The 22189-nt window shown below is 31.5% G+C and overlaps 1 protein-coding gene across 2 annotated transcripts in view; it reads left to right on the top strand.

The window, feature by feature from the left end:
- Positions 1-1843: 1843 nt before the first annotated feature.
- LOC136971014 (multidrug resistance-associated protein 1-like) overlaps positions 1844-22189 on the top strand; it is a 40393-nt gene continuing 20047 nt past the window's right edge. The window contains exons 1-10 of one of the 2 annotated variants that reach the window (XM_067265500.1): positions 1844-1899; positions 3978-4151; positions 4848-4964; positions 5040-5177; positions 5249-5374; positions 5450-5511; positions 12661-12789; positions 14006-14152; positions 14233-14407; positions 21668-21922. In XM_067265500.1, coding sequence (XP_067121601.1) covers positions 4074-4151; positions 4848-4964; positions 5040-5177; positions 5249-5374; positions 5450-5511; positions 12661-12789; positions 14006-14152; positions 14233-14407; positions 21668-21922 — 1227 coding nt within the window. In that variant the 5' untranslated portion in view covers positions 1844-1899; positions 3978-4073. Of the gene's footprint in view, positions 1900-2253; positions 2302-3977; positions 4152-4847; positions 4965-5039; positions 5178-5248; positions 5375-5449; positions 5512-12660; positions 12790-14005; positions 14153-14232; positions 14408-21667; positions 21923-22189 lie in introns of those variants that run through there. The other variant, XM_067265499.1, reaches the window with a different exon arrangement.

Consider the following 22189-nt stretch of genomic DNA (forward strand, 5'->3'; position numbering starts at 1 on the left):
GTTCAGCAATACCATCAAACACACAATAAATAATTATGGTTTTATAACTCTTAATAATTAAAACATGACACGAAGCAACAGCAGTAACAACAACAATAATAATTATATAACATTTCTTTATTTTTATTCAAGAACTGGAATGTTACTTATTTGAATGCGTTATAGAAATAAAGAATTTATTTTTGACACGTACAGTACACTACATTATACTGTGCTTGTATTATAAACAAGCTGAGGGCAAGCTTCTTACATTATAGATTTGATAATGGTGTTTGATAATCATAAATATAGATTATTGGGTTTATTCCATCAAGGTAGCTAATTTTTCATTTTTAATGAGAATAGAAGTAGAGTTATTATAAGTTATATATTTTAGACGAACCACCCGCCGTTTATTGGTACGATCAGTAAGACAAAACATTTTTTTGGCACTTACGACTCTTACCAACTTGTGTTTGGCGGAACCATACATTTCGCCTATAAAATTTAGAAATTTCTTTTAACTGAATGAAATGCCAATGTCAAAAAAAAAAAAAAAAAAAAAAAAAAATTACGAAGAACCCACATAACTTAATAAATGAACTCCAGGCCTTATCTTTAATGGACGAAGAGATTGGATTAGCCATAGACTTTGCAAGTCTGTATCTCTCCATAAAATTGGATTCATGTTATCACGCGTTAATTGACACTTCGCGCAGTTTAAACCCAGGTGGTCGGCCTTTCCTAAAGCCGAGGAACTACTTGCAAACTTCATATGTTTTCAATCATTCTTCAGCTTTGAAGACAGAATCTAGAAATAAATGAAAGAGGTTCCTATGAGCAGCAGCCCGGCTTACTCTGAGTGTTAGTGTTACGCAGATTAGAACAGATCACTGTTACGAATTTTAGGGAGGACATAATTCTCTACAAAAGATATGTGAATAATGTGTTCATTTTATGGAGGAATGATACAAAAATTTTTTAAACTCTTTCCTTCCCGTGGGCTGTAAAAGAGCCTTTTTTAGCAAGCCCATTATAGGTTCGGCCAGGCCCACAATCGGGCGACCGGATGGTGAGCGACTGCTCCACTATATCCGGACAGACCTCCCCCGAACATTTCCTGGGGATTTTTGACTCATCTGTGTTCGATCCCGGGTCCCCCAGAGCGGTAGAATAATTCGTATTCACTGAATAATTAGTTCACGCGTTTCTTTTCCATTTAGAAAATCCAATTTCCTTCCTTTCGTCCCCCGCGCTTCTCCAAAACGTTCTTCACTCTAAGCCGAATCGATGATTTTGAGGGCAATGGCGGACCACACGTGGGATCAAAGAAGTGGCGGTCCATTATTACACAGACATCGCTTATCGAGATGCAGCAACGGAATTAAGTAAAGTCCACGGCTACCATTAAAACTATAACAATATTTATTTAATACCAAACTGTACAAAGGTTCTTGGGAGCTAAGACGTGCTCTCGCTGAAGTCGCCCAAGAACAAGTGGCTCTCGGGATACCAGAATCCACTGGGCTAACCTCTAAAGGTTTTTGGTGTGGAGGCTATTGTGAACGCGCTGGAGGGGTGGCGCCATCTCGTGCGTTTGAGATTAATTAACTGGTCGTAGCAATTTAATCGAAAGACACGTTTTCAGATTTGTAGTTTTTAAGTAATTATTTTTAAAAAATTATTCTATAAGTGAAATAAAATTAGTTAATGCAGCGATTTAATTCGCATCTTAAATTTTAAAAAATGTACACTTCAATGGTTAATGTAGACGGAGCCGGCGTAGCGGTGCATTTCTATAATATACACAGCAAGAAAGCAGACGACGGTGGAAATCTCTATAATAAACTGTGAAAGAAAGAAGAAGAAGACGACGACGACGACGACGGTGGAAGCTGGGGAAGAAAGCTCGGAGACTGGGTTTGTCCGAGATTTATTTTTCTACAAAATGAATGACATAAGAGTTAATTGTTAATGCGCAATTTAACGCGTAACTTGGTCTACGTATAGAACGGTTATTTTATCTAATTATTATGCTTTTTTTTTGTCCTTTTTAACTCTAAAATTTATTTTGTATACCAGTACTTTCTATATATTAACATGACTTTTTATACTGGAAATTATGGATGCAGATATTTAGTCTAGACAGATAAAAAATACGTAATGTTCTTTATTTAGTTTACTTGTTATTTTCTCGATAATCTCCGATGACAGATAATTTTACAGTGCAAGGGACAAAAACCGGTAGACGTGACGTTAGCGTTAGAAACGAAAATGGAGTTAGGAGGAGGACTTACGAATTTCTGCGGATCCCGTTTTTGGGTAATGTATGGCTCGAAAATTTCTATGGTCGAAAGTAAACGATTCCTACTAATTTATTCGTTAGAAAAAAAGACGAAGTAAGAACTTCTCGATCAATTCCCTTATTATTGTCTTTCTGTTGGTTGTAACACAAGTAACAGACACCAGAAATCTGTTTTATTGCGTTTTTCCTATTGTAAACGCATTGTAATTTGACTGAGTTTTTAAAGAACATTTTCGGAGGTACTTTTATCTCCACTACAATAGGATTAACAATTAATTGTTCTCGTTCTCACCTGCTGCAATTTTTTTTTTTTTTAACAAGAATTGGAAATCGTACGGGATGTAGTCGGCTTTTCTTGTCGCGAATTAAACCGGAGGTGGTAAAAGACGCGGTAAGCACTGGTGTAAACAATACCACGGCCGAGAGAAAATTAAAATTCATTTCTTACAATTTTTAAAACGTTTTTAATAAATATTTACCATGACCAATTTGCTTTATCGGACCGTCCTCCCTACGATGGTTGGCGCGCATTTGTAAAAATTACTTATTCATTATTCAACGTTTTAAATTTTGGTCCGGTTCCTCTCCTTGACTATTTCCGGATCCGCCACTGCTATCGGTGGGAAATGTAATCGGTTACAATAAATTCCTGGTTCCGCCATTGGCTTCTGGGGCCATATTGGAGGTATTCGTAGTATTGGAAGTTACGTTATATCGAAGTAACGATCGAGATCCCTAATGGCCAATACTTTCTGCTATTGAATATACGCCCATCTCTACTTTAAATCGCTCGATCTCTTCTCGTTAAGTCGTCCGAATTCTTTCGATATTCTTCCAAAGTGCGATAAACAGCAAAGTCATTTATATAAATAGATCTTATTGTTGTTATTGTAAAATTATCGATGACAAATATTTGATCGTAGATTTAATTTATATTATTATCGTCTTTGATTATTGATGAGATGCGATTGATTCGCGCAGTATTTGATACGAGATAAATGCTTAGATTTGAGATTAAAATTATTTCGGTATATTGTGTAAGGAATTCGTCACGTTTGAATATGTAGGCTGCTATTGTTGAAACTGAATATTTCGTATCGTAAAAACTAATTCCGGTTTAAATAATAAGAAAGATCTCTGTTGAAATTTGATTATTGCTCAAGCAATATTCTATATGAACATTTAAAATAGTAAATAAATACATCAAGATAAAAGTAAAGGACTATAAAAACCTTTGTATTATTAAATGCGATTTATAAGAATCGACTTAAGTTGCATATGGGTTCGAAGAAAGCTTGAATGCTGCCTACAGAGGTGCTCCGTATTTATTGCTAAGCTCTGTATATTTAACAAGGAGCAATGTGCAAAACACGTGATTTGCTGCAAAGAAATTAAAACAGTAATGGTTAATAAATTTATAATTACTGAATGTGAATTTTGTTTTTGTCAACTCTTTCCTAAGAGGGCTTCTTTTTAGCAAGCCCATTATGGGTTCGGCCAGGCCCAATGGGGTGGCCGAGTGGTGAGGGACGGGGCCTGACATATCCGGACGGACCACCCCCGAAAGGTTCCTGGGGATTTTTTGGCCCGTCCGGATTTGAACCCGGGTACCCCAGAGAGGTAGATTGCTACCTTGACCGCTCGGCCATCTGGCCGTCAATCTGAAAATTATTGATGATATGTTTAATTTCAGACCGAAGAAGTTTGGAACGGAGAGACGTTAGTGTTGCCAATATGCTTTCGGAACATTGTTTTCGTTTGGATCCCGTGTGGATTTCTATGGCTATTTATGCCTTTGGAAATATATTTTATTTACAGAAGCTCGGAAAAGGCAATTCCGTGGACGATACTTAATATTTCTAGAATGGTGAGTTATTATATGAAATTATGTAAAATTACATATTCAGTAGCATGTTATCCTATGGGAAAAATGGCAATTGCCTAGGCCCTCAACCAATCTTTTATAAGAAAAAATTCCCCGAAAAGAAAGTATCTGAAGTCAATACTGCACTGCTCGTGGGGCCCTAGTTCAAATTCGCTTAAGCCTCATGAAGTTATAACGTGTCACTGCCATAAATGGCTTGAACAGAATATCGTGTTAATGAAATAACCAAGAAATTAATAAAAAAATAACGCAATTAATAATAATTAGGAAAATTAAAATGTGATACTAATGAATATATTTTATTCAAACAAGAAAAACTTTATACTAATTTAAAAACCATAATTGATTCAAAGACCAATGAACCTTTTTCTTTGACAAAGACAGAAATAATGTGAACTAATGCCATTAAAATAAATTTGATTATCTTATACTGTATTTCTATTCAAAATGTTTTCTAAGTCTTGAGATAATTGATGGATTTATGTTTAGAGAGAAAATAAATTAATATTTATACCCTTACAAAACATGTTCAGAATTTTAAGAATTGACATAAAATATATTTTTGAAGATATATCAAAAGCTATTGTAACTTATCTGAATGTAAAATTTTATTTGTATTTCTTATTAGTAATTATGAATTTCAATAAAGTAATTTAATCTATTTTTTTTTTATTCCAGGGACTAGCTCTTCTATTAATTGCAGTGTCAATAATTGATTTAATAAATGATTTACATACTTCACCTAATTTACCTCCTGTGTATTTTGTTTCTAATATTATTTCAATATGTACTTTGGTAAGGAATTTAAATTTATTAAAATTTATTTAATAATATATAATATTCATCAAGGATTTTATTATTTTTTTCTAGACTTTATTCATAATTTTAGCTATTTGTGGACAAAGAAAAGGAATCTATTCATCTGGAATTATTTTTATATTTTGGTTGTTAATGACTATTGGAAATTTTGGCTTCTATTTTTCACATATAAGCAATCTATTTTTGGAGGTAAATGCATTTAAATTGAATAATATTAGCATATTTTCATTATGTAACTGTGTTTTTCTTTTTATTTAAAGGTAGATGTTCATGTTAATACAGTTAATTATATTATAGCAATGATACGTTTTCCTGTAATATTAGCACAGTTTCTATTCTATTGTTTTGCTGATAAGATACAAATTGAGGAGAAACTTGATACGCAGGTTAGTGATGTTTGAAATTGATAATATAAAAAACAAAAAAAAATGACCTAAAAAATGATGAGTTGAAATTTTCAGAAAGAATGTCCTATCAAATATGCATCATTTCTATCAAAACTATTATTTTGGTGGTTTACAAAGTAAGTTAATTTTTTATATATTGCTGGATATTATTTTAATTTTACATTTAAAAATAAATAGCTGCTCGTATATGTTTAAAACAAATATATTGCAAAATAATTTAAGAAATTTCAATTTTTCAGAGGTAAGTTTGTGGTGATTTCAAAAATTTTAGAATATTTAATAATATGAAGTGATAAAATGAAATATTAAATACTAATGCAATCATTGAATTTGCATTCACATAAAAATTCAAAAAACACATTTAATTTGATTGTAATATTATTTTTGAAATCATATGTAAAGTTTATCATCAAAAACAATTGATTCAAAATATATGAAGAATGTTTTTAAATACTGTTTTATTTTTTTTTATAAAAGCAATTATAAATTGCACATTTTGAACAAAGTGACAAATTATTACTAGAATAAAAAACAAAATATTCAAACACATCACTTCCTATTTATCTGCTTTAAATAATGTACAAAGTTACTACTAAATCAATTCAGAAAGTAAAAACAAATATAGAGGTATATTTGCAGTATTATAGTATAAATTAAATATTCTTCAGTCTGATAAAAATAATCTTGCTATAGTTAAATGAAATAATGGACTTCTGTCTTAAATAAAGATTGAGTACTTTACAAAACACATAGTTAACTAGTGAACCAGGCTTATTATACTCTTATTTTGGGAGTATAATAAGCCTGGTTCATTAGCACATAGTTAACTATATTTTTTTGTAATTAATATAAAGATTGAATAAGTTTGGTTAATGAATATTTCAACAAAAATGAAAATTTATCCTTGGGCAGTAAAAATTATTTTTTTATAAAATTTAATGTCTTCAGAGTAACACTGAAATATAAAGTATGCAAATATCATTGGAATTTAATTATGGCCATTAGTCATAATTCTGAAATAAAATCTAAAGATGATGAATATTTATTAATAGCCATTTCTAATCTTTCCACTTAACTAAAAAAAAATACTGATTATAATATGTTAAAATACATTTTTCATCTTTTCATTAAAATTTTCATAATATAATAAAAGTAACTAAGAATTTAATATTTTTAATAGTAAATTTTTATCTTCATAATTGATTAGTATTAAAGGTATGATTGGGGACAAAGCCAAGAGCATTTTGACCTAAAATATCCTTTGTGAATAGATTACAGGTAGTTCTATTTATTAAATATTTGTTGTAATTAATAATATAAATTCTATCCAATGCATTGAAATCTCTGACGGAAAATAAAGTCTTCACAACAGTACAAGAACTTGCACAAGAACTGGTCATAAGTCATATGACCATTTAACAACATTTGAAAGAGCTGGGAAAAGAGCTGAAGTTGGAAAAATCTGTGCCACATGATCTGCTGCTAGTTCAACTTGAACATTGTGTTAATCTGTGCATTTCATTCCACTCTCATCTCTGAGCTCCATTTTTGGACGAAATTGTTATCAAAGATGAAAAATGAATACAATATAAGAATATTAAGCATTGTCATCAGTGACTCACAGTCCTGGAGATAAAGTGGCAATTCAGCTGACAACCAACCTTCATCCAACAAAGATGTTGCTTGGTGTGTGATGAGATATCCAAGATATGATACATTTTGAGCTGCTGGGAAGGAATGAAACCATCATAGCTGACAGTAAATTTCAGCTCTTATCACCTCTAAAAAACTGAAGAAACTGCAAAAAGGTATACAACCCCATATTCCCCAGATCTTGTTCCTTCAAATTACACTTATTTTGGAGCTTGCAAAATTATCTTGATGGAAAGAACTTCAATTCTCAGTAAGATCTCAAAAATGTAGTATTGGGATGATTTTATTTTAAATCAAGAGAATTTTTCCATTAGGGTATCAGAAAGATGCCTGAAAGGTGGCTTGAGATTATATGTAATAAGGGACAATACATTGATGACTGAAAAATAAACTTTTCAATTATTTTGGATAGAATTTATGTTACAACCTGATAATGGTAATATAATATAACTTGTAATCTATTGATATAGATTACAAAAATGTTATATTTGCAATAACATGTTTAGAAGAAAATAGAGATGTTGCATAAGATTCAAATTATTTCTATTGAAATTCTTTTAAAGTAAAATTTTTGAAATTTATTGAAATACTTTTATGTTAAAATTTATTAATTTATTTATTAAAATCTGCATCAATTAATGTTATAACTGATATAGATTTGTAGAATATAAATATTTTATCTAAAATAAAAATGATACGCAAGTCATTTAATCCAAAACAAAGCATTGTGTTGTTGGTTATGATCCCAGATATTATCTTTCTTCTGTCAAAATAGTTAAAATTTTTTTCTAAAACACTGGCTTCTGTCATTAATGTTTGCCATCAAAACATTATTAATAATTACATTAATACACTGCAGAGTTTGACATTATTATTAATTTAAGCACATTATTGTATTACTAAAGTCAGATTTTGTTAAATTTTTGTTGCATTTAATTTTTCTAGTAAATTCAATTATAAAAGTTTTCAAGACTCTTTCTATGAAATTATAGTTTATAAATTAATTGTATAATCCTTTTTGATCTCATTTGCAAAATGTTTAGGACATATGTCCTTCTTTAACACGAAACTATGAAAATTGCACTAATTTAGTAGCATTAATTTTTATTCAAAGTTTTTAGTCTACTTCATAGACCATCTTCAAGAATTGTTACTTTTTAGAAGAAATTCCTGAAAAATAACATCCTTATAATACCTGAAAATAACACAAATGTAATTATAAATCAATTATATTATCATATTCTAATAGATACTAACACTACAAAATAATTTGTTTTGTTAGTGTTATCAAATTATTTTAATTAATTCAAATAAATAAATTGCTATTATAAACAAAAGAAAAAAAAAGCTAATGTATTTAGAATATATTTTCAGCAATTTTATATAATGCACATATTTTTATTTCTGTTATTTTGATATTAACAAAATATAAATTTATTGTTTCTCTTTACATAATCTACAATATACTAAAATTGTCAATTTAAGAAATTATACAACCTGACCAAAAACCTCAGACAGCATGTTATTTTACTTCATCTCTAGTTTCTCCTTCTAAAACATCAAACAAAAACATTTTGTACACTTGTAATTATTTTTTATTAGTAAACTTTTGTTATAACTGAAGATTTTATACAAACATTTTTTATGTTGATTATAACTATTTTAATTAATGTATTAACAGTCAAAAGAAACATGTATGACAAAAAAAAGCTTGGACAGAGCCACTTCTGACAATTAATACCTTGACAGTACATAAAATGACTTGTTCCTAAATGCATAAATGAGCTAACACGTGATATTTACATATTTTTCTTATTAACATTATTGAGATGTATTTGTTTAATGAAAATGGCACCTGGTAAGTCTACGTGTTGATGTATGTGAAGTAATTATCATCCTGCATAGACAGGACAAATTCTTAAAAAAAATTGCAAAGAAATTAAAAATTAGTAATTTCATAGTATGGGATTTTATTTCAAAATATCAGGAAACTGCTAAAATTTATCCAGAAAAATTAACTGGAAGGCCAGCAACCATAACAAAAACTGATCACAAGCATCTTCATTAAATAATTTAAAAAAAATCAAGGTACAGCACTTGGTTAATTAGTGAACAAATGGAATAAAATTGACAAAAGAAATTTGTTATATCCATCTGTACAAACTTGGCTACAGCTTCTACCAGATAAGAAAATATTATTTTTTACTTAATAATTGTGACAGGTGACATTTCTTAGACAAAAGCAAAACCACTTCTCACATACACACAAATAAAAAACTGATTGAAGTGAGTGAAAGAGCACCAATGCTGGATACAACAACAGTAAAAGTAGATAGTTTATAATGATGAGGTAAACTTTGAAGTTTGCAGTAGAGGCAATAGAAAAAGTCATTAGAAAGCAAGGGACATTCCATCATGACTATCTACAGCGCACTGTAAAATTCCCAGAAAGTGTTATGGTGTGGGGTTGCATGTCAGCCCAAAGTGTGGGAAATTTGCATTTCATTAAGAGATCAGTAAATGCAGCAAAATATAAACAAATCCTTGAGAAATACCTATTACCATCATTAAAAAAATTCCCAATCACAAACATTTTATTTTCCAGCAGGATGGTGCAAATTGCAATACTGCTAAACCACCAAGGCTTGGCTGGCCCAACGTAACATTAACATATTAAAATGGCCATCGAGCAGTCCCAACCTTTCCTGTAAAGAAAATATGTGGGGAAAAATTTAAAAAATATTGAAAAAATGTCCTGAAGGAAGTGTGGATGGTTTAAAGCAAAAAAATCAAGCAAATTTGGGATGAAATTAATCTAAATGAATACCTGGCTCTTTTTATACAATGAACACTTTTTTTTTTTTTTTTTTTTTTTGTATACTGGCACAGTATACAAAATAGACGCTTAATCAACACTGCGCCAGTGTTGATTAAGCGTCACTTCATTGTGCCAGTATACAAAATACAAATAACAACACGGTTTCGATAGTACCAAACAATGAACACTGTTATACAAGCCAAAGGTTAAATATTAATGTACTGTCGAAGGTATTATTTGTCAGAAATGGCTCTGTCCGAGCTTTTTTTTGTCGCAGATGCTTATTTCAACTGCCCATAACTTTTTTTTTATGTATTATCAATATAAAAATTTTTTATGTAAAATCCTCATTTATAATAAAAGTTTACTAATATAAAATTTTTCTGTTTGATATTATTGAAGGATAAGTTAGAGATGAATTAAAATAACATGCTATCTGAGGTTTTTATTTGTTGGGGTTGTATTTAACTTTAAATGTTATATTTATATATGCATATGGTTGTGCAAGTGCATGTATGCACAAAAGTACTTATACATTTGTATAGAACGTGGCGTCTTCATATTTTCTAAATATCTTTTAATTTATGATAGTGTACAGAAGGTTGATTGCATTCCATAATGCCGATTTGTATATTGCCCATAGTTCCAGTTGTAGGAAGTAGAATAAAAGCAACTGACCCACGTGCTACTGTATATTCTGAGTTTTACTTTTGATAAGTAAGGTTTATCTATTACACATATGCTACCTAAAGTTCCAGACTTTTGGACAAGTTATGTAACTGCGCTTTCTGACGCAAAATATTTGCAAACTCAAATTATTAAAATGTGCAAAAATTGTGGTTTTAGCGTTTCACAATATGGGATACAGCCAGTTATGAAATGATTTGCAAGAGCCAGCCAGGACCATCAAGTGTTTCAATTTAGCCCAGAAATAAGAATGCCCCAAGCTGCACACCAGAGGTGATAGCAAAAGTGCGAAGACTGATCAGTGGTTGAAATCCAAAAACCCAACAAAGTATTGCCTAGAGTGTTGGAATTGCGCAGTCCACAGTTCATGCCATCATTCACAAGAATTTGAAACTGTAGAAATGCCATAAAGGTTGAGTTCACAAGCTGCTGTCTCATCACATCCAAGAATGAAAGACCAACTGCTAAAAACTGTACGAAAAGTATCTTTCAGTAAACAAATGGCAGTTTGTAGTCACACTAGATGAAGCATGGTTGTACATGAACAATTGTAACAAATCATGGGCAATTTACTACAGACCATCAGATGGGAGACCATGCCAAAAATGGTTCAAGGAATGTCGCAAAAGTTTTCCGTCAGGCTTTATGGTCATTGCGGATTATTGTTATCGTGATAAACTAAACATCAGAAAAGTTGAAAAAAAACATTAAAATTAATTTGACCTACTACCAGACTAACGTTTTGGAACCTCTATACCAGGGACGGGTAACCTTTTTGTATGTAAGGGCCACATTTCAAAACTATTGCGGGCCGCACACAAGAGAAAAGAGGGGGGGAATGTCAGTAAATCACAATTCTTTCTTCATATATAATTATAAATTAGCATAGGTATACTTAATATAGCTTCTGGCACTGATTTAAACGTAACATATTGGAAATATTTGATTAAATATTAGTCACTGCTAGTTTTAAATTAGTTTCGATGTGTCTGTTAGTTGGTTTATTGTTTTAATTCTTACTAAATTCATTGTGAAAAAACTATTCACAAATATAAGTTGTAGAAAATAACGTTTGAATTTTTGTTGAATATCTCATTAAGCTTGGAAATTGATATATTTATTCATATTTTATGCCACGCCAGCCGCAAAAAATATTACTGCGGGCTGCGGGTTGCCCTCTATACCATGAAGAGGCTATGCTTTGTACGGAAATTACCAAACAAATGTATGGGTGCATCAAGACAAAGCTTCCAGTCATACCTGCAAATTGACCTGAGATTTCATCCATGTATTGGAACAGGAAACGGGAATCCATACTAACGGGAAATCTTTCAATGACATTCTTGTGAAGTCGCTTGACGCAGCTCCAATGGACTAACTGTGCATTTGGTCTATTGAAACGAGCTCTGGGAAGCTATTGTCAAAAAACAATGGCAGGTTTATGGAAAGCCTGTAAAGAGGAATGGGACTGTTTGGACATGAATGTTCTTGAAAGAAGTCTTCTACAGTGGAAACTTCGATGTAGGGCAGGGCTATAGTTTCACAACATGGCCATCAGATCGAGCACAATCGAAGTTGACGCCGTGGCATTTAGGTTACTTTATAGGCCTCTTAATTTGGCATTATGTAACGCAATCAACCCTCTGTATTATAGATATGTGTGTGTGTATCTAACTAATTCATAAAAAATTTTTAAAAAATTCATTTTTATCATTTTGATAAAATATATCATTTTGTATTATTTTAGTAAATGAAAATATTTCTAAAAATTAATTGATTTAGTTATTCAATACCTGTAGTTAGAATATGTTAGACTAATATTAGAGTAACTCTCAAACAGGTAGCTGCTATTTTGAGAAAGACATTTTATTCTATCTTAACCTTTGGCTGCTTTCCCTGTATAAAAAAAAACACTTGATAATTTCAAATTATATAAATTTCTTTTTCTTTTAGTGTTTTAAAATTACAATATAAATAATTTTTTGCAATAAGTTTACTTTAACAGTTTTTATATTGATTTTATATAAATTATCTGATATCTCATAAAAATTTTGAAAGTTAATAAAAATAATTAATTAAACTTATTGTTTTTTTAATACAAATATAGCTTAGCAGTTTTGGGTTGGAAGAGACCATTAAAACAGTCAGATTTATGGTTATTGAGGCCTGAAGATGAAACTTTGAGTATACTTCCAACATTCAATCATTATTGGAAGAAACAAATATGTGATTCAGAGTAAGTTATTAGGTTAGAGAAATTCATATATTAAGCAGAAATGAACATGTAATTTGATATTTGTCTACTATAGCCTAATAAAATATCAAATCATTCTTACTTGAGTAAGAATATATTAATTATCATATTTATATTCAGTTTAACTACAATTTATACTCATAAATGCTGTTTAGTGATAATTACAATTTCAAAAATATACATATTTACCATATTTCTTCACAAATAAAAGCATGTTCTTATACATGAGTACACTCTTACAGATGGGGTAAAATTAGCTCTATGTTCTGCACAGTATTTAAAAACACTCACTTAAAAATTCTATAGTATCAAAAGCATTTATTTTATTTTAGCTTTTTATTTCTGATAATGGTTACTTCAGAGATATGACTGAATGGTTACTAAATCAGTACATTTACATTTAATTTGCAGGACACAGCAGTGCAGTAGTATTGCAAGCCATAATAAACTGGCAAACGTATGAGCATGCTCTTATGAGCAAAACAGGATGTGTGTATCAAAAATGCAAAAATGATATTTATAGAAAGCATGCTTTTGTGTGAAAATATGGTGTATAATCAAAGAACTTATTGAAATATTTTAAAAATTATTAAAATAAACTTTTGAAGATATAATTGTCAGTTTGATCTCAGAATAATTTTTCAATTTCCAATATAATGTTTTCTCCTAATTTATTAATTTAGCTATAAAATTCATAAAACACTAAAAAATATTTCAAATTCATCATAAATTTTTGTTTTTATTTTAGTTTGCAAAATATTTTTATACAAAATCTTAATGTATAACTTTCATAATAATTAACTTAAACTGCAAAATTATCAGATACATTATTAACTACTGGACTTTTTATCTTTAAATGTGTTTCTACTTTAAATATTCCAAAATAACAGCTAAAATATGAAATACAATTCTACAAGTAAAGACTTCTTCTATGTGTGTAGAACTTTTTTTCCCAATCATTCGACATCTGATATATCTAAACTTTTACATTCTAATTATACCAAAATGAAAGTAATTTCTCCTAATTTTTCTCATATAATATAACTAAGTACAATATATCTTGTATTTTACCAATACACGAAGAAAATTCAGCTATCTTTCACATTAAAAAAGATGTAGATCTATGCTGAAAAATAATAGAATTTTATGTCATATTTATTAGACAATGAATAGACAAATATATTTTCATTTTATGCAGTAATTCAAGAATGAAAACTTCCAACAAAAAAATTGAAATAAATATTGTCTCAATTTTGATTAAAACATTTGGATTATACTTTTTGGGAGGTTCTTCATTAAAGTTAATTTATGACATTTTACAATTTGTAAATCCTCAAATACTTGGGTAAGTGTTTAAAATTCTAAACTTTCTAAATTATAAAAAAGCATGTCATGTATTTAATAATTGCATTATTTTTTATATAGATTATTGATTAACTTTACAGCAGGAGATGAGCCTTTGTGGAAAGGAATCACATATGTTCTTGCCATGTTTGTCACAATTCTCCTTCAATCAATAATCGTTGGAGTTTATTTCAATTACATGTTTGTAACTGGAATGAGAGTAAGAACAGTTTTGATTTCTGCAATCTACACAAAGGTAAAGTTTAAATATTTTACACAACTTGAAAATATTTTTTCCCACTAAAACAGCTGCAGCTAAAGTTGTCTCATCAATAATTAATTCTTCTACTATATTTTATTATAGAATTATGTAAATATAATTTTATGAGTGTTTATCCTCCTATTTGGAAGAGTTGTGGTTATTGAATGCAAATAATGAACACCAGTGATTAATTTTTCTGCATGTTCATTATGTAACAAAAGGCAGCTGATATAGAATCAGTTCTATTCATAATCATTATAAATTTATAACAATTTGATTTTAATATTCAAAATTTGGATTACAAATTCAAAAACATGCTTTAGATACTTTATAATAATATAATAACCTTGAAATATATTTTAAAAAATTTGATTTTTAGAAGTTTGGGTTTTCAAATTTAACTATTTGCACTTTTGAGTAAGCTGATTACTCAAAAGTATTTTATTTTACTTTAAAACAATTTAGTTTATTTAATAAAAAAAAATGTAAAAAATATGAAAAGACATGCTGCATTATTATTTGCTTTGGTCATTAATGGTAATATTTATACACAATGTGTCATTTAGGTGATACTGACTATTTGAAAATTCATCACAACAAATATCTTGGAAGAATAGTTAAATTCTTCAATTGTTTTCTTGGTGTACTGGCTTTGGATAAACAGGGAACTAACAAGTCGATTCAAAACTTTTCTTAACCAGTTTTTATTTGTAATTTACATAACAATTTCTGTTTCCAAAGTACAACTTATAAACAAAACTGTTGGGCTAATGGTATATTAAGTTTAACAATAGCTTTCCTCTGTTCAATTCAGCTCATTTCCAAATAATAAATTTTTTTGTATAAACTGTTTTATATTATCTATGTTATATATTATATATTGAAATTATTTATTAGTACAGCACATTCCATCATTTGCATCTAGTGTTAGTAGGGTAAAATTCACGAGTTCAGGCTGCAACTATGGAATTTACTATTGATTCAAGTGGAGAATTTTGTTCATGTTATGTAAATTTTAAAATACACATGATTTACAATACAAACTTCAGCCCTTTACATATTTGTCATTATATTCAATTGTTGGTGAAAATGAATGCCTTAGAAAACACCACATTACTGTATGAACTTGTACATTATAAATAATATGAAAATCATTTCTTTTAATGGTTAATGTTAAACTTTGTATAATAAAACTGTTCTCATATACACACATTAAGCATTTTATCTAGATAATTCCTAACAAAAATATTTAGTGTGAATTTGTATTCCTTAACCGTTTGATAAAACGGTTTTGTTAAAACCACATTAGACAAATACAAATTATGATAAAATAGTTATATATTAACATCATGTAACTTATCTTTAAACAATCACTTTCATCCAAAAATAGACTTCTTCGGGTGTAAAAAGTTTAAACGATGAACAAACAATGAATAAATAGAACAATATATGCAATTTAAAGGAACACGCATTTCTATAGCAACCAACTTTAAAATGAATAATATTACATAAAACGTTAAATTAATATTAACTAGTTTTACAAAATATAAAACATGCGTCACTCAATATTCAGTCGACTCCATACACTAAGATCCAACTCACGTAGTGAGTGCGCTGGCAACAGTTGTACTTCATGTTCTGATCGTTTGTTTCATGGGTATTTGATCGAACTGATGTGTCTAATAGTACCATTCTAATGGCATCGTTTCCATTTTACCGTGTTCGTTTAAGTGAAATTCTAAAATTGAAAATTCTGTTGTATATTGCACCACGAGGCTGAATTAGACAATTCCATGATTAAACTTGAAACAAAACACTATAAAATTATTTAAAGGAGTGAACTTTTTAATGTGATTGAGCGTATTTTGGGATCGTTCCGTTCTGTCATCAGATCCAAACGTTAAATGTCTTATAATCGAATAGAACAGTTGCTTAAGTTCGAATACAGAGTTATAACATTTTCAAATTCGAATAAAAATTTTGTTAAATGACACAATGCACAGATAATTACTTCACTTTCTAGACTTTGAAGAGAAGATTAAACAGTAGGATCATGGGAAGCTTCTTCTTTCTTGGTGGTTCATATGGAGTTTTGTGGATATTCGCTTTTTACTCCGAGGGACTTGTGGGTGATCGCTAGGCGCCGAAGAACCGGCCTTATAGAATGGCTTAATCGCACGCGGGGAAAGAATGCCTTCCGGGAGAACTTTTTATGGGAAACTGGCCCCCTATTCAGGCGTCATGGAGAAAACCCGGAAAACTCCATGCTGCCAGCCCATCCGATCAAGGCGCGAACCCCAGTCAGAAGTTCAGGATCTAGGCCACTCAAGTGTGGGAACGAAGACCACTCGCCCACTGGTGGGCTCGGGGAGCTGCTGGATATAATTTACTGTTTAATCTACTTCTGTGATGAAATAACCACACTCCAGGCGCTAGATACACTCCTTTCTTTTCGTTTATCACAAAAACCTTGGTAATAGCAATTAAAAGTTCTTCAGGTATTTTTATCAGCAGAAATTTCGTATTCACAATGTTTAATTTTACATTTTCTCATTGGGGGTTGTTTTTTGTCAACTGTGAGCTGTGCAGCCAGGGCTGTTGAGTTTTCCTCTTTATATTTTCCTTATGTTCGGAAATTCTGGCTTTTAAAAGTCAGGTATGTGCCCCGATGTAAAACTTCTTTTTATCAGTTTGTTTTTAATTGGAACCGAGTAGACCTTACTCTGTTCTTTTATTACGGAGAAGCCGGGCATTCCTACGTTTGGTAAGAGTGATCCGGTTAAAATTACGTTATGAGTCTCTGAGTTTAGTTGCTTGTGCGGCAATATGGCGTTTCATTTTAGTCGTCAAGTTCTGTATCAGCTTCGGGAGAAACCAAAAAACATCGTTGTTTGTGTGACTGCTTTGATTTCCTTCCATAAGTCTCCTTCCTTTGATGAATATAGGTAAGCTCTAAGGATCAACGATTCGAAACACGCATTACGTGTAAGATGGAACAGACATTGGTTTCTGGCATACTGCAATTTTGATTTGTTCAACTTCTGTAGTAATATCGAGATAATGACCGATCACCCGAGGACTTGGTCAACCTCCAGTGTTATGTTCATGTTGTTGATTTGTTTGATGAAGTTCTTATAGTTCTTATATTGTTCTGGATCTTTCCAAAATATGAGAATACCATCTGCACACCGGTACATTGCCGTAAGGTACTTACTAAATATTTGTGCCACAGGTTTCTATGAAGGTAAGGCAAAGCTTCCAATCTCTTTATCCACTGGGGACCAAATGGTGCTTCTGTTGACTATCTATAATACTTGCCACCGGAACTGAAGTAGGAACAGAATACAGCCGCATGTACAGATTCTGGAATCACTCTCTGACAGACATCTTTTTCAGTTTTTGGTTGTAGCTGAACCGTATAGTCCGCCTCAAACCACGGAATGTCGTCGCTTTCGTCAGAAGCAATTGTTATGGTCACATGAAAGTGTTTTTCTTCGACGATTTAGCAATGTCGTCGCAAGTGATATAACTCGTGAGGTAGTTCTACAGAACCAATGGACATTTGTCTATCCCTCTGCGAACTGCCCTATTGCTCGGTAAGTTTTGTAAAATCGTCGTCCGCTTCAGCTGCTTCAATTTGTTGTCTATTTGGCAGAGATGTAATAAATAAGACGGAAACATGATAGATTTATAAATTTCAATAAGATCAATGAAATAATTTGTATTCTTACATCTATGAAAATTTATCAAACAGCTTTCTGTTTTGTAATCCCAGCCTAGCGAAGATATGGCCGAAACGTGACAAATGATCTGACAGGCGTCGAACGGACTGTCTACTTTTCATCGACGGGTATGACGTGAAATGATGTTCAATCGATGATTGGGCAATCGATAGTCGACCGTGCGACGATCGAACGAATTTCGTTCGACCAGTTTTCTTCGATATTGCCTAGTTTACGGTGGGCTTAAAAGAGAAGATTGCTTTTAGCTTTAACGATGGATAAACGATCTTGCAGTGGGGACAGTTAAGAGTTTACATTCGGAGGGTTCAACCTTCTGACATTTTGAATGCACCCAGTATGGAGCACATATGTACGAATTTCTATGTTAGTAGCTACATTCAAAGCTACTGGACACTTTTATAAAAGGTGCTATTCTACATCTTTTTCATCAACTCTTAAGCACTTTTTTTGGTGTAATGTACCGTACAGTATAGTATGTAGAAAAGCTTTTGTAAGATTATTTCCAAGTCTTTCTCACACAAGGGAAAACGGGTTGGGGGCGTTGGGGTACGGTTGGGGAGTGTCGGGTATAAGTTTATGGAATCAAGGGGGAAGTGACTGAAAGTTTGGGAATCACTGGTTTAGAGATAGACAGAACCAGAATGAATTAGGACGTTTTCGCGAACAATTTTTCTTTATGCATATTTGATCAATTTTAATGGACGAACGAAGACCGCTTGGCCCACCAGTGGCCAGCGGTCTTCGTTCCCTGAGCACTGGGAGTTCGGTCGTGGGATTGCGCCTCGCTCGGATGGGCTGGCCACGTAGAGTTTTCCGGGTTTTCTCTACGTCTGTAACGCCTAAATAGGGGCCAGTTTCCTTTAAAAAGACCTCCTGGAAGGCATCCCCTTAGGCAGATCTTCCAAGTGTTGAGTTGCCATAACTTAAAAACAAACTTTAATGGATGTATATATGAAGTTTAAAGTGTAGTATTGTTGTGCAATGTTAGTGTTTTCTGGAAATACGTGTGGGATGTATTTTGTACATACGTAGTTGGTAGTTATTTAGTGATATAACAATCATATATGTGAGATACTATGAATTGCTTTTGCTTTGATGTAATGTATTTTGGTTTATTTACTTATTTACATAAAAAAGTTTACTAAATGATCAGAATCTTCCCACAAAATAAAGTACAGCGGAGAATGGATTTGTGGTTGAAGTCCTCTACTGCACAGGTGTCATATCACATACAGGCTACCAGAGATCGCTCTGAAAAATTAAAAACAAAAAAACACCAATCAGTTTTAAAGTTTTTTTGTCATTTCAACTTATTTAGCACCACCAGTCATACTTACTAATTAATGCAAGCGCTGATAGCCTTATCGGTTTGAAGTCAGGAAAGCAAGTAACACGTTAAGCTGTCACTTAGAAATAAGGGTCATTTTTGAATAATTTTTAAATGAATAATCCCGAATAGCACATTTGATCACAATGCTTAAACAGTATTTTACAAGTTCTGTCATATCAAGATTTTTTGCTTTAGCTGAAGCGTACATTACAATTTAATTTCGCCTTGAATGTCCAAATAAGCGGACTAAGGTTTTTATCGCCACTTTAATAAAAATATCGCGAAGTGGCGATTTTTGCGCCACTCAGCGCGACTCCTGGCGGCTACTACATAAAATTCTAGGAACATTAGGTCTTAATAACAGCGCTTACATCTCGTTACAGAAAGCTGCCCTGATACGTGTCACATAGTTTGGAAATTTTTAGATACAAATACATAATTTACATAGAAAGTACAAAAACAAAATACCGCATTGTCCCGAATATTACTCGATGCTTCTTCCTAGTTTTAAAGGAATAAAAATTGCTCTTGACCTACATATTATTGTCCGATAACTGTCTGTGGTACACGTCGTACAGAGTTAAGCAGATGCTAAATTTTGATGCATCAATTGTTTAGCGGAGCTAAATGTCAGTCAAGTTGTGACTCGTCACGCTGCAGCCCGCAAACTATGAGCGGGAATTAAGTGTTTGGCACGATTGTAAATCGATTTTTTTATATTATATTCAACAGGATTAGTCAATTTCAGTAACTTCTACAAAAATTTAATTTGGTAACTTTTTTTTACTCCTAGGAGTATGTACTAATCCAGCAATGGTCAAAACTTGCAGGAAAAGATTTCTATAAATTTATTACAAAATTTATTCTTTTAAAGTGTACATTTTTATTGTAACTATAAATTAATGCATTCGATATGACTATGTCTTAGATTTTATAAAATAGGTTTACAATGTTTTAGACAGTTACGAATACAGAATACAAGAGGAAACGAAACAGAAAGTTTCATTTTTATTAGCGAGGTTGAGGCCGAAGTTTTCAACGCGAAAACGTGTGCGTCGGACGTTCAGCGCCGCTTTCCTGTAAGCCTAGGAGTTTGACAATGGCGTTTGAAAAGCCAGTAGAATCAGGCTCGTCATTCCCAAGGCCATTGCCAAACTTCTAGGCTTACAGGAAAGCGGCGCAGAACGTCCGACGTACACGTTTTCGCGTTGAAAACTTCGGCCTCAACCTCGCTATTTTCGAAAGTCATAAACTGCAAGTACGTTTTCCGGAATACGCGTTAAATATGTCAGGAAGCCTATTTTTCCTGCTGCGGTGGACATGCCGGGCTGCCTACTGATGGTACATAGGACATTGTTTTGATTTTGCTCTAAGTTTTTTATTGATGTCGATAAAAAATAACCAACAAGTTATCTATATTACAAGTGACAAATGATATCTAATGCATAGGCTATATTGCTATTAAAAACAAGTACAGTTAGCGATCGACTAGGTATGATTTAAATGCCATTTGTAAAAATTACTAAGAAAGAAATCAAAAATTCATTTACCCGATTGATTCCCAGAGGTTTGAAAATACAAATTTGTAAAACTTTTTCCACTTTCCAAGTAAAGAAATGTAATTGCACGCTACTCATTTTCATAATTGCATAAATAAAAAATAATAAAAATTCTGCGTTCTTGTGAAAGTTAGAATAACAGTAGACTTTATGAAAGATTTTTGGTGAAAATATAATTATAAAAGGCGTTAAGAAATGTTATATTACTAATAACTTGGACAGAACAGAATGTTATACGCTGTTCAAAGAGGCCGAAGACCATGATGAGAATGAAGTAGGAATGAAGAACGGTGACAATGAAAGTTCCCATGAAGATGAAGGGAATGAACTATTGTTTGAATGACTTTCCAAACTTTTTTAATGCAAACTGCCAACTTTTTGTATGTAAATAAAAATAATACAAGGTCTACTTATATACGAGTCCTAATTTTCTTCAAAAAATAATTCCAAAATTGGCAGTCGACTTTAAATTTCGACCAATACGGTGATGGCTAAGCCTCGATCTTGTATCGGCTTAGTAGTAGACATTAGTGTCAACTAGTAAGGACAAGAATATTTCAACAAAACATAAAAATAATAATAAGGAAGTGAAACTACATAATTTTTAAAATTATTATTTCAGTCTCTTCAGCTTTCCAGTAGTGCACGAAGTGAGTCAACAGTTGGAGAAATTGTTAATTTAATGTCCGTCGATTCTCAAAGATTCATGGATCTCATGACTTATTTAAATCTTCTATGGTCGGCACCACTTCAGATTATCTTGGCTGTATACTTTTTATGGAATTTATTAGGTCCTTCTGTTCTAGCTGGAATTGCAGTGATGATTTTAATGATTCCATTAAACGGAATAATTGCCAATAAAATAAAGAAACTGCAGGTAAGTTTTGAATAAAAGTTATTATTATAATCCTGATTATTAACTTGTTATTAATGTACCGAGATTTGTTATTGAATACATCAAAGGCAAAATAAATAAATTTTAAAAATACAAATTTTAATATAGTTTTATATAATCATTTTTAGACAATTTTAATTGTTTAAACTTACAGTTTACTTGTATAAAAAATCCAAATAGCTTCTTTCTACAAATCAATAATTTTTTATTAATTAAAACTCTAAGATAGTCACATTTCTAATTGTTTAC

This window comes from Centruroides vittatus, unplaced genomic scaffold (genome assembly GCF_030686945.1).
Source record: "Centruroides vittatus isolate TY-2023 unplaced genomic scaffold, ASM3068694v2 contig_2259, whole genome shotgun sequence".
Classification (NCBI taxonomy): domain Eukaryota; kingdom Metazoa; phylum Arthropoda; class Arachnida; order Scorpiones; family Buthidae; genus Centruroides; species Centruroides vittatus.